We start from the raw sequence: 13961 nt of genomic DNA, 5'->3' as shown, positions 1-13961 counted from the left end.
CACATTTCCACGAACTTCAAAGTGTTTCCTTTCAAATGGTATCAAGAATATGCATATCCTTGCTTCAGGTCCTGAGCTACAGGCAGTTAGATTTGGGTATGTCATTTTAAGCAAAACTTGGAAAAAAAGGGTCAGATCCTTAAGAGGTTAACCTTTTTCCTCCCCTTCATCTATACTGATTGAAGTGGATTTAACAAGTGACATCAATAAGAGATCAAGCTTTCACCTGGATTCACCTGGTCAGCCTGTCATGGAAAGAGCATGTGTTTCTAATGTTTTGTACACTCAGTGTATGAGGTTGTGTATAACATGAGTGCACTTGAAGTTAAGAGTGTAAACACAATGCGTCACGTAAAAGTTAGGATTGCTTCCTACCAGTTTTCACTTGAAACAGTGGGTGTATGAATGAAGGTTAGAATTTCTATTTGTTCTACCTTGCCCTTACTCTCTCCACTGATTGATGGCCATAGCCCCATCTTGCTGTGGGCTTGCATGTGAAAACCAGATAAGATCATGTGTGTTTTTCAAGCTTTAACCACAGTGCACACGGTGTTCCCGTTAGCTGTTCCTCTACTCTGCAAATACCCTTTTGCTAGGAAAGAAGCATTTCCTCTACATACTCTGATGGGCTGCTTTCTCTTCTAATCTTACTCTAAGAAACAGAACAGACAAGGCCCCTGGGGAGGAGAGGAGAAAGCCTGGACTGTGTGGCCCCTCCAGGCCTATCCAGCTTCTGCCTCTTCATCTCACCGCTGTATGGATCTACAGCCAAGCTCTTTGTATAATGACAGGTTCTGTCATGCGTCTCGTTAAAAAACACTCGAAGGCAGTTACTTACACACCTGTATTTAAAGCAACCTGCAGTTGCTACATCCATTTTTGGAATTATAAATTAAGGATACAGTGAGGGAAAAAAGTATTTGATCCCCTGCTGATTTTGTAAGTTTGTCCACTTACAAAGAAATGATCAGTCTATAATTTTAATGGTAGGTTTATTTGAACAGTGAGAGACAGAATAACAACAAAAACATCCAGAAAAACTCATGTCAAAAATGTTATAAATTGATTTGCATTTTAATGAGGGAAATAAGTATTTGACCCCTCTGCAAAACATGACTTAGTACTTGGTGGCAAAACCCTTGTTGGCAATCACAGAGGTCAGACGTTTCTTGTAGTTGGCCACCAGGTTTGCACACATCTCAGGAGGGATTTTGTCCCACTCCTCTTTGCAGATCTTCTCCAAGTCATTAAGGTTTCGAGCCTGACGTTTGGCAACTCGAACCTTCAGCTCCCTCCACAGATTTTCTATGGGATTAAGGTCTGGAGACTGGCTAGGCCACTCCAGGACCTTAATGTGCCTCTTCTTGAGCCACTCCTTTGTTGCCTTGGCCGTGTGTTTTGGGTCATTGTCATGCTGTAATACCCATCCACGACCCATTTTCAATGCCCTGGCTGAGGGAAGGACGTTCTCACCCAAGATTTGACGGTACATGGCCCCGTCCATCGTCCCTTTGATGCGGTGAAGTTGGCCTGTCCCCTTAGCAAAAAAACACCCCCAAAGCATAATGTGTCCACCTCCATGTTTGTCGGTGGGGATGGTGTTCTTGGGGTCATAGGCAGCATTCCTCCTCCTCCAAACACGGCGAATTGAGTTGATGCCAAAGAGCTCGATTTTGGTCTCATCTGACCACAACACTTTCACCCACTTCTCCTCTGAATCATTCAGATGTTCATTGACAAACTTCAGACGGGCATGTATATGGGCTTTCTTGAGCAGGGGGTCAAATACTTATTTCCCTCATTAAAATGCAAATCAATTTATAACATTTTTGTTGTTATTCTGTCTCTCACTGTTCAAATAAACCTACCATTAAAATTATAGACTGATCATTTCTTTGTCAGTGGGCAAACATACAAAATCAGCAGGGGATCAAATACTTTTTTCCCTCACTGTATGTACCCATTGATTCTTGAAGAATTAGCAATGGGTGTGGCTGAAATAGCCGAATCCACAAATTTGAAGTCGTGTCCACATACTTTTGTATATATAGTGTGTATATATATACAGTATATACAGTCGTGGTCAAACGTTTTGAGAATGACACAAGTATTGGTCTTCACAAAGTTTGCTGCTTCAGTGTTTTTAGATATTTTTGTCAGATGTTACTATGGTATACTGAAGTATAATTACAAGCATTCCATAAGTGTCAAAGGCTTTTATTGACAATTACATTACATTTATGCAAAGAGTCAATATTTGCAGTGTTGACCCTTCTTTTTCAAGACTCTGCAATCCGCCCTGGCATGCTGTCAATTAACTTCTGGGCCACATCCTGACTGATGGCAGCCCTTTCTTGCATAATCAATGCTTGGAATTTGTCCGAATTTGAGGGGTTTTGTTTGTCCACCCGCCTCTTGAGGATTGACCACAAATTCTCAATGGGATTAAGGTCTGGGGAGTTTCCTGGCCATGGACCCAAAATGTCGATGTTTTGTTCCCCGAGCCACTTAGTTATCACTTTTGCCTTATGGCAAGGTGCTCCATCATGCTGGAAAAGGCATTGTTCGTCACCAAACTGTTCTTGGATGGTTGGGAGAAGTTGCTCTTGGAGGATGTGTTGGTACCATTCTTTATTCATGGCTGTGTTCTTAGGCAAAATTGTGAGTGAGCCCACTCCCTTGGCTGAGAAGCAACCCCACACATGAATGGTCTCAGGATGCTTTACTGTTGGCATGACACAGGACTGATGGTAGCGCTCACCTTGTCTTCTCTGGACAAGCTTTTTTCCGGATGCCCCAAACAATCGGAAAATGACTTTACCCCAGTCCTCAGCAGTCCAATCCCTGTACCTTTTGCAGAATATCAGTCTGTCCCTTATGTTTTTCATTGAGAGAAGTGGCTTCCTCGCTGCCCTTCTTGACACCAGGCCATCCTCCAAAAGTCTTCGCCTCACTGTGTGTGCAAATGCACTCACACTTGCCTGCTGCCATTCCTGAGCAAGCTCTGCACTGGTGGTGTGCCGATCCCGCAGCTTAATCAACTTTAGGAGACGGTCCTGGCGCTTGCTGGACTTTCTTGGGCGCCCTGAAGCCTTCTTCACAACAATTGAACCTCTCTCCTTGAAGTTCTTGATGATCTGATAAATGGTTGATTTAGGTGCAATCTTACTATCAGCAATATCCATGCCTGTGAAGCCCTTTTTGTGCAAAGCGATGATGACGGCACGTGTTTCCTTGCAGGTAACCATGGTTAACAGAGGAAGAACAATGATTTCAAGCACCACCCTCCTTTTAAAGCTTCCAGTCTGTTATTCTAACTTAATCAGCATGACAGAGTGATCTCCTGCCTTGTCCCCGTCAACACTCTCACCTGTGTTAATGAGAGAATCACTGACATGATGTCAGCTGGTTCTTTTGTGGCAGGGCTGAAATGCAGTGGAAATGTTTTTTTGGGATTAAAGTTTATTTTCATGGACTTTGCAATTAATGGCAATTTATCTGATCACTCTTCATAACATTCTGGAGTATATGCAAATTGCCATCATAAAAACTGAGGCATCAGACTTTGTTAAAATAAATTTTTGTGTCATTCTCAAAACTTTTGACCACGACTGTACATACTGCTGATTCCGCTTTAAGAGTGACCATGAAGTTCATTGCATGGAGCCTGAGGGGGATGGTCAGTCAACTAGTGTCCCACTAACACCGCCCTCCCTCTTCCTGCACAGTCTCCAGTCTCCACTGCCCCAGTTATAATCACAGGGACAGACGGTTGCCTCGTAAAACCACTCACATTTAAACCCAGATGAGCTCTATGTGTGGTCATAAAAAGACAGGTCAGTGCTCACCTGTTATTGACTGATATAAAGAGACCTCCATAGGGAGAGCTGGGTTGGCTGGCTTAGTTTGGCATTACATGTGGATTTGGGTTACGTGAAATTCTGAATGGGGCCAGAAGGTGTGCGTCTTCCCCTATAGGCCAAAGGTATGTTCCAGTCATCTGGAAGTGAGATTTCTTAGCTCTTCCCTGCTCCATTACTCATCTCACTGTCTCTGGGGATACCTGTAGAGAAATGGCAGGAATGGTCTGGCGTTCTGGATGTCAGACCCCTGCCTTACCCAGGTCATTCCTCTGTGTCTCAAGGGATAGGAAGGGTTAGCTGTTCGTCTTGGTTCAACTGAAGGGGAAAGAGAAATGGCTTCCTACCGTCACACATATGAATGGAGGCATGTTCAGGCTCAAATGTACGGTACACATACACACACAAACACACACTTTTGGGCCTGTGCAGCGCATGCATAAATGTGCACACACACACACAGACACACACACACACACTGAACAGAACAGACTTGACCTAATCCTGAAGTTATTCAAAGATTGTACAGGAAATCGATTGAAATACCAAACAGATTTACACAAAAGTCTTTGATTGTCTCCCTGATAAAATGTATCAGGAGACTGGAGGACACTTGGAATATAACAAAATTACAAATCCCCTATGTACTTTCTAAGTAGAAACACATTTGTGTGAGTGAGTGTAATTAGCTCATGTTCACATCTGCTCGGTCTCATGATCCAGTGGAGAAGTTGAGTGAATCTCCATTCATCACTCCAGCTGGTAAGGAGGCAAATCAAGCGCACTAATCAGTACGTAAATCAAACCCACAGCCACTTGACTGGCTGGCTGCACCCAACATCTGCTGCACGTGTGTCTAACTGCCCCTTAGAGTTAGACTCAGCAACATGGCCAGGAGCTCGTGGCTGGGAGTAGGTCTGGGACCTGGGAGTACCATAGGGGATGGGAGGTATGGCAGGGGTCTGGGGCTATCATAGGACTTTGGAGACGAGTCAGAGACCTGGGGCTTTACGTTATGGGCAACAACTGTGTATCCAGCATTGGTCTCTCATGCCCACCTGTCTGGTGGCCCGCAACTTTTTCCCGAGGTGGAAGGACCAGAGTATTTTACATCCAGCAGGAGCAGATGCTTCTCAGTGGCAGACTTAGTTATTCCTACGGCTGGGTAAGTAACGAGGCAGGCCTAGGCTCTTTCAGCGCAGCACTGCGGTACCGATGGCCACAACTTTTTCGGAGTCTAGGAGTTCTGCTTTCCATCCCTGCTCGGCCAATCTGCCTGCCTGCGACACCTCTCCTCTCCCCCGGGGAATCACGATCTGAAGTGAGATTCCCAGAAGTCAATGCTGCAAGGGAGGAGAGGAAGGAGGAGAGAGTCGCCCTTCTCTGGATGTGGGAGTAGACTGTTCATTAGAAGAGATCAGCGAGAGAGAGAGAGAGGAGGGAAAGAGAGGAGGATAGAGTGAATGTAAACTAATTAGCGGGAGGGTTTAAAAATAAAAGGCTGTTGACTTTCTCCTGCCCTGTGGAGGCTAGTTTGCTCTGGGCCAGTTCTATACTTATCTGTGCTCTCTCTCAAAGCCACATGCACATTCAGGTCAGGTACTGTATGCCATGTAGGGACGTTTGCCTGTCTGCAGTGCTATTCTGATTCTGTTTCCTCGCTTCACACGCAAGCTGCTCCAAAAGCTCAAAATGCTGCCATCAACTATCCTGAAAACAAGTGTTCTAGATGTACAGTGGCATAATCTCCAAAGCTGTCATTTTTGGGGGTAAAAATCTCCCTTTAATCTTTTATGAGTGTCTGTGTATTTGTGTACTGTATGCGAGTGTGTTTGTCTTCATGATTGGTTCCAATGTTTACTCCTAGGAAGATGCTGAGAGCAGACTCTTTCTCGTCTCTGTCACCCAGTCAGATTGGAATGTGTCGTCTTGATGTCACATCGCCATCCCTCCTGTCTCTTTCCTAACACAAAGCAGTAACATGTCATGTCCCTGTTCCTCTAACTCTGGGGGACAATGACTGGTTGTCTCATTCTTAACAATCCTCCACCTAAGCCTACCTAGGAAAACAAAGTGCCAGAACCTTTATTGAAAGTTGAGGAAAAGGAGAAGAAACAGAAGAAAGTGACTTGGCGGCAGGCAGCTGTGTAACAAAGCTGACAGGCACAGCAGTGTTAATCCCATCTCTCCAGAGTGTGCCAGAACAGGCAGTGGGGTTTCACATAGATGCTTATAGTACAGTACATACCAGAGAGAGAGAGAGAGAGAGAGAGAGAGAGAGAGAGAGAGAGAGAGAGAGAGAGAGAGAGAGAGAGAGAGAGAGAGAGAGAGAGAGAGAGAGAGAGAGAGAGAGAGAGAGAGAGAGAGAGAGAGAGAGAGAGAGAGAGAGAGAGAGAGAGAGAGAGAGAGAGAGAGAGAGAGAAATGATACAGGGGAGAGAGAGAGAGAGAGAGAGAGAGAGAGAGAGAGAGAGAGAGAGAGAGAGAGAGAGAGAGAGAGAGAAGCACCCTCTCTTTGTGTAGTGGTCCAGGCCATTACAGGGAGATTAGCCTTGGCAAGGCCGAATGTAGAACAGAGAGGATGCTGGGAGCTGTCCAATCCAAACTCATTACACTTGTTTTGGGAAGACATGGAAATAACTATTATTATACACATAATAAACCACATTAGTAGTGCATAGTGCAGTGGAGTTCCAGTTATAGCCCAGGGCAGAGGAGAGAATCACTCAAAATGGAACAGCATGTTGACTGAGATTTATAATGATGGTCAGTTTAGAGCACATTTAATGGATTTGATCTCTTTATTTCTGCCAAAAAGGGGAGGATGTTTCTTCTTGTTAGCATTACGTTGAACAGTAGGCTTGTACAGCAGTATCTCTTGTTTGTGGCAAAGCTCACTTCTGCTATCTCCTGGTATGTGGCTAGGCTAATACAACCTCTCCTGGTCTGTGGCTAGGATAATACAACCTCTCCTGGTATGTGGCTAGGCTAAATCAACCTCTCCTGGTATGTGGCTAGGCTAATACAACCTCTCCTGGCATGTGGCTAGGCTAATACAACCTCTCCTGGTATGTGGCTAGGCTAATACAACCTCTCCTGGTATGTGGCTAGGCTAATACAACCTCTCCTGGTATGTGGCTAGGCTAGACTTTGTTAGCTCGGAGGTACGCCTCCCTCTCAGCTGATCAGCCTGCATTCCTCACTGCCTGTCCATGTATGGGTAAGAGAATGGCAGAGAGTAAGAGTGAGCTGCTGAGATGAGATGGCCACACTGCTACTTAGTCAACCCTCCCTCTCCATCCTCCCTGGTTGAAATCAAACATTCCAAATATGCTTGTTATTAAAGCATCAAGTGGGAATGTCATTTGGTCAAACCAATTTCTGTATGACTTACTTGACAGAAAGAGGGTGGTTAATCATCAAATAGGCTTCTCATACATTGTGCTTTGATCAAAATAACTCTCACCCTTGAGAAATAAATACTGAAATGTAAAAAGGCTTTCAGTTGACTGATGTTAAACTGTATATAACCTGGTGAGCCAATCTTGTTGTGTTCTGGAGGGACTGTGATGTCAACTCCCTCAGCCTCTGTCCAGGGACTGGGACAGGGGTGTAGGAGGTCTGTGAAAGCTCTCTAACAGAGACAGACAAGACAGAGACAAGATAAAAGAGTTTAGGAGAGGCCCTGAAATTATAGTCTGTACATCAGCCCCCCCCCTTCCATCTCCGCTCTTTACAGACTATACACACACCTTTGAGTGTGTGCCAACAACCAAAATAGATATCATGTTGCGCCTGGATGAGTCCTCTCAATGTCTCTACAGAGGCTTTGTATTTATCCATCTCTCTCTCTCTCCCTCGCTTCCTTTTCCTTTTCACATCTCACTCTGTCTCTTATCTCTCTATCTCCCCCTCCCTCTCTATATACCCCTCATGACCAAAGACTATAGCCTTTGCAGAAAAAAGAAGGAAAAGTGTATTGTGCAGTTATGTCTCAGGCCATTTAGTTTGTTTTTGCTCTTGTTTTAAAGTCTTGCTTCTCTCTTGTTTTTCTATTGTTAATTGGCTAAGTAATTGTTGAGGGCAGAATGTTGGGGTTACAGCATAATTACACAGGCCTAGCTTGATTTACCACAGTGAGGTTTCCTGGCAACAGGAAAGGGAACTGAGATAACATTACTACAGCATTCAGATAACAGTATTGAAGTGATATTATCCTTACTCAAAGAAAAGTGTTTCACATCTTCCCATCATTGTCTGTCTACACAAATGCACTGTTGGCATAGGAAACATATGATCTAGGCATTTTCTAAGGTATAGTCATTATTATGTGTTGACTGAATGGCAAGTGTATCACTGTGGTGTGTGTGTGTGTGTGTGTTATGTGTGTGTTTTGTGAGCGTGCGTGCGTGTTTGGTGCCTGGCAGTGGTACCAGTGTGAGTCTGTTTGCCAGGCAAACACAGGTCTCCTCTAGAGAGTGTCATGTTTATGTTGGTCGTCTCTGTGAAATCTCCTCAGGACTTTTCCTAGGAGACTCACAATCCAAAGCAGTCCTAAAATCATAATATGCAGCAGAATACTGAATGTTGATTCATCGTGTACGTATTTATCTCTGTTTGTGTTGCATGTTTTTGCTTCCTGTATCTATAGAGTGCCTTAGACACACCTGCTGTAGACAGACAGACAGACAGAGCCTCTCAGTAAGACCCTGTCAGACCCCCTCCCTGGCCCTGCTCTTTAGACTGAGCGTCTCCACGTCCCACTAGCACTTCACTAGGAATATATTTCAGGATGTTGACTGGAATGCTTGACGACTGTTGGGTTATTTTCAAACACCCCACACACAGTTCATCCATCGAGTCACACGCACACGAAAATGCATGCACACAGACTAACACACAGAGACACACACAAGCTCACATGCCCACACACACGCATACACACTTTCCTGCTGTGCTGTCAGAACCTGGCCTCGTTGACCTCCCTGTTGACCTATGGGTTTGTTTCCAGATTTAGCGGCTGTAGGGCCCCATGTCAGGTCAACCGTTTTGGACTCCAGGAGAGTGAGGCACTGCTAACAGATTCCCCAAATGATAATCTCTCTAATTGTTTTTTTAAAACATTGTTACTCCTATTAATTAAACATTGACTGTTGAGCTGCAGGTGGGCTAGCAGCAACTTTTGTTGGGCTCTGTTTTGGTCTCAGGATTAAACATAGGCTTACTTCCTCTCTTGACGTCCTTTTCCTGTACTGATTAGAGTTCATGGCCCTGTAATGTCTTAGAAAGAGAGAGAGAGAGAGATAGAGAGTGATTTGTTTTCTAACACAGAGGAGTGATCCATCTAGCTAAACAATCATCTTTTTTTCTTCACTCTAAGTGACTCAGCTGTGATGTTGTTTCCTGTCCTTTTGTTAACCTCCTCTTTATTCTCCAGCCCTGGCATATGCCAGCGCCCGGGAGCCAGACCACGCCCACGGCTGTACCCATGGCAGCTGTTACCCGGCAACAGGAGACCTGTTGGTGGGCCGTGAGAAGAGCCTGAAGACATCATCTACATGTGGCTCCAGGAAGAAAGACCCCTACTGCATCGTCAGTCACTTACAGGTGTTTGTGTGTCTCCAACATCCTCTCACTCCCCCTACCTACCATCTCACCTCCCTCTGTCCTGAGCTTCTGTTTAACCTCTGACCTGTGTCACCTCTGACCCCTGTAGGATGAGAAGAAATGTTTCCAGTGTGACTCTCGCCGGCCATATGATCCTGTCTACAACACCATCAGTCACCGCATTGAGAACGTCATCACCACGTTCAAACCACACCGCAAGAAGTCATGGTGGCAGTCAGAGAATGGTGAGAATTGAGATTGCATTCATAGGGGTTGCAATTATATCCATGTTTAAATGTATATACACGGTTTGATATTAAAACATTATACATAAAATCATTCACCATGTTGCAACTTTTGAGAAAGTATAGTGAACCTTTGATTTTATGAGAAGCAGTGTTAAAACAGATTTGTCCTCTATTTCTGCCCCCTGCCTTTGGTTACATGACATGCCCCCCACATGCAGCTGTCAGTGGTATGAACTCATACAGAATCCATATCAGCCGTATTATTAGAGGCCTAATCTTGGTTACTACTATTAATAACAGGTCTGTTCAGAGACTGAGAAAGAGAGGGGGAGTGGAAGAGGGAGGGATGATGAGTGGAGTAGAAAAGGGCAGAAGGACAGAGTGAGGAAGCAGTAGTGAGAGGGTGAGATATGGGGGAGAGAGAGGGGGCCGAGGATCCTGGAAGCCGCATTGAGTCATTACAGTGAGTTCTGGTAGCTCTGTTCTGAAGGGCCTTCAAAACCCAGAGGTCCACAGCCTCCATCACACTAAATCACCCTCTGTACTCTGTAGTAGCCTACTATACTCTGCCTGGACCAGACCCAGACCAGACACAGGCCCACAGCTGTTTGTATGGGGATAATAACAGAGCAGGCTGTACCCTGGCACTCCAACAAAGACAGGAACGAGAAAGAGAAGAGAGGAAAGGAGGGTGGGGAAGGAAGGGTTCAGAGGAAGAGTGGGAGTCAGAGAGAAAGAGAGAAGGGGTACGCTGATGGAGGGATAGAGAATTAGATTTGGAGAAACTATTTCAAGAGACCAGCTGAGCAATTCTCCTTCTTCATTGTTCATGAGAGCCCACATCACTGCAAACAAAAGCCCATTTCAGGTCTATTTCTGAGTGATTGACTACTGTGGACCACTATAGCACTGCCTGTACTCTATGTAGAACACTGAGAGGTGGGGGACAGGAAACAGTCACTATTTTTACTCCCAGTCTCCATGGCGTTTCTGGCAGGGCTTTAGAGTATGTGATATGAAGCACAGTGGGCTGCTTGTGCTACATGCGTGTAGACCACAGTCCCTGTGTCTCTCTGGTGTGAGGCCCCTTCCTTTACTAAGTTCCTAAAGGGCTTGGAGTGGAAGGCTGGGTTATCCACTGTTCTGTATAGCAGCTTGGGCCACTTCTACTCTGTGGTACTTTGAAGTGGTATCAAGTAGGCTACAAGAAGGATGTGCGAGTGGGTTGGTTCCGTTAGTGGAGTGTACCAGTTACTAATTGCTCTCCATTAGCCAAGCCTCACAACAGCGGTAAAAAAATAATAATAATCGCTGTGTCCCCTCTCCCACTCTCCAGTTCTTTCTCGCTTTTCCTTCCCTTGCCCTTTCGCTCTCTTTGCTTCTCTCTCCTCCTCATTCTCCCTCTCCTCCACCCTGACTCATTGGCTCTAACACACCCTCCTCTCCTTTCCTCTCCCTCTGTTTCCTTCCTGATGAGCCTTTCATTAATGAGTGCAGGTAATGGTTCACTGCCTACAGCACAGACTCATAGCCCCAACGGCCGACATCCAGTTTGACCTCTTACTCACAAATGTGTCTCTGTGTGTATATACAGTATGTGTGTATCAGGGTGGTTTATGATTGTATGAATCTTCAGAAGATTTGTGAGACTCTCTCTCTGTTATTTCCAGATATCTTTTTATTTTATTGTGTTACTTTTCCACAGGCCTGGCTCCCATCACACCACACCACAGCCTGCCTGAGGGGTAGATAGCTAGTGATGTTAATGTTGAGGTGCCACCCCGGAAGCTGTACTCTGTCATTACCTCTCTCATTGTTTCATGTGCTGAGTTATGGATTTTATCATTGTCTTCCTGCTGTTTGGATTCACTTCAAACTGCATTTGAATATGGGAAAAGATCCTTAAAGCACTTAGCTTTATGAGCATGTGTTTTGGGTGTTCTCAGAGGTTTCCCTTTGAGCTACGTTGTGGCATGTAGACATTTCTGATGGGACTTTTTACTGTGGTTATTATGTTATTTATATGCTGTAGCAGTTAAATGTTCCACCTGCTAGAAGGGGACATGCCCCCTTGGCATAAGGCAGAACCTCCTACACTACTATTGGAACTGAAGACTTCTTCTCTACCAATTAATTGTGAATAATGGCCCAACTCAAGTGGTTCTTCAGGATGGATGGTGCTCAGGAAGTGTGTGGAATTACCCATGTGGACGACCACATCTCCAGCCAAGACGAGAATGCTTTTTCCTGTTCAGATGCCATTACTCAAGCCAAAAGACGGACAGGGTTTTCCCTCACAGCTGGTAGTTGAGTTATCACTGGTGAAAACATGGGTTTGCATTTCCTGTAACAGACAGATTGACAGGTTGATTGAGTGCATAAATTGTAGATTTAATAGCAACAACATAAAGCTTGACATAACCTCTCTCTCTTTCTCTCTCCCTCTCTTCCTCCGTCCCTCTCATTTTGTCTTCAGGAAAGCCTGATGTCTTCATTCAGCTGGACCTTGAGGCAGAATTCCATTTTACTCATCTTATCATGATCTTCAAGGTTAGACACAGAGCACTTAGTAACCCTTGGAACAGGGGTCTCCAACCTTTTCTAGCATGAGAGCTACTTTTTAAAAGATTAACATGTCGCAAGCTACTCATTTTCTTTCTAGCTTTCAAATAGGCACGTTCTTCTCCTTTCCCCTGCAACTCTTTCCGGGTCTTTAGTGTACAAGAGAAAGTAGTGCACTATGATTTCTGTCAATATACCTGGTAAAATAATGGTTAATAAACAACTCTAAGGGGGCCCTATAGAATCTGTGATTTCTTCCCCAAAAATTATGTTTTATATATTCCCAAATTATGTTTTCATAGTTTTATTTTTCCTGGTTTTAGATTTCTTTGAGTTTTTCACTCTCAAAATTACAGTTATTCATAGAGAAACACCAAAATTGGATGTTCTGAGTTGATGTCAATGCATAAATCATATCATAAGACCATTTATTCCCCTTTTTTCCATTTCTGTCAACCCACAAGACGGTTATCACATCAACTGGCTACACATGGAGTGATAGACAAACGCCTGCACCACACAGACAGAAAGGGGCAATATTCATGGGAATTAATTGGCAGATATTGTGTTAGGTTTGGCTTTTTAAGCCAATAGTGGCTAACCAGGGTGGGATAATGTCAATGTTGCGTTGCTTAGATAGTAGCTGGGAAATTGCGGTGTCTAATACTTGTAAGATTTGTTTATTACAGTTTGCAGTGGAACACGTGAAAATTGCATATACTTTTGGAATTGTTTGGTGAGCTACTCGTAGGTGGGCTGTGAGCAACTGGTAACTCACGATCGACCTGTTGGAGACCCCTGCCTTAGACAGTGTGTCAAATCTATGCAGCATATACAAATGTTCTGTGTCTTCAAATGTGCAACTACACACATCACACATCACACCCCTCTCTTGGCACACAGACATTTCGCCCAGCAGCCATGGTGATTGAGCGATCTGCAGATTTTGGACGTAACTGGCAGGTGTACCGCTACTTTGCCTACGACTGTGACTCGGTCTTCCCCGGGGTATCCAAGGGTCCCCTGCGCAAAGTGGACGACGTCATCTGTGAGTCGCGCTACTCTGACATTGAGCCGTCCACAGAGGGAGAGGTGAGTCTGATTGGCTGGGGATAAATCAGTCTTCCCTATGACCACAAGATGTTGGAAAGACGTTGACAATACTTATTGTTGGTTGAAAATACATATTTTTGTTTGAAAATACATTGAAAATACGTATTTTCAATGTATTGTGATCACTGGATTACTATAGTTGTATACATACAGTGGGGGAAAAAAGTATTTAGTCAGCCACCAATTGTGCAAGTTCTCCCACTTAAAAAGATGAGAGAGGCCTGTAATTTTCATCATAGGTACACGTCAACTATGACAGACAAAATGAGAAATAAAATTCCAGAAAATCACATAGTAGGATTTTTTATGAATTTATTTGCAAATTATGGTGGAAAATAAGTATTTGGTCAATAACAAAAGTTTCTCAATACTTTGTTATATACCCTTTGTTGGCAATGACACAGGTCAAACGTTTTCTGTAAGTCTTCACAAGGTTTTCACACACTGTTGCTGGTATTTTGGCCCATTCCTCCATGCAGATCTCCTCTAGAGCAGTGATGTTTTGGGGCTGTCGCTGGGAAACACGGACTTTCAACTCCCTCCAAAGATTTTCTATGGGGTTGAGATCTGGA

General features: G+C 44.4%; 1 protein-coding gene across 2 annotated transcripts in view; it reads left to right on the top strand.

Annotated features, from left to right (window-relative positions):
* lamb2 (laminin, beta 2 (laminin S)) overlaps nucleotides 1-13961 on the top strand; it is a 51569-nt gene that overhangs the window by 10612 nt on the left and 26996 nt on the right. For both annotated transcript variants that reach the window (XM_041846226.2, XM_041846227.2), the window contains exons 3-6: nucleotides 9297-9466; nucleotides 9576-9711; nucleotides 12191-12264; nucleotides 13180-13368. In XM_041846226.2, the coding sequence (XP_041702160.2) occupies nucleotides 9297-9466; nucleotides 9576-9711; nucleotides 12191-12264; nucleotides 13180-13368 (569 nt within the window). The remainder of the gene's footprint in view (nucleotides 1-9296; nucleotides 9467-9575; nucleotides 9712-12190; nucleotides 12265-13179; nucleotides 13369-13961) is intronic.

The sequence above is a fragment of the Coregonus clupeaformis genome, chromosome 24 (assembly GCF_020615455.1).
Source record: "Coregonus clupeaformis isolate EN_2021a chromosome 24, ASM2061545v1, whole genome shotgun sequence".
Classification (NCBI taxonomy): Eukaryota; Metazoa; Chordata; class Actinopteri; order Salmoniformes; family Salmonidae; genus Coregonus; species Coregonus clupeaformis.
This window is presented reverse-complemented; position numbering and strand designations above follow the sequence as displayed.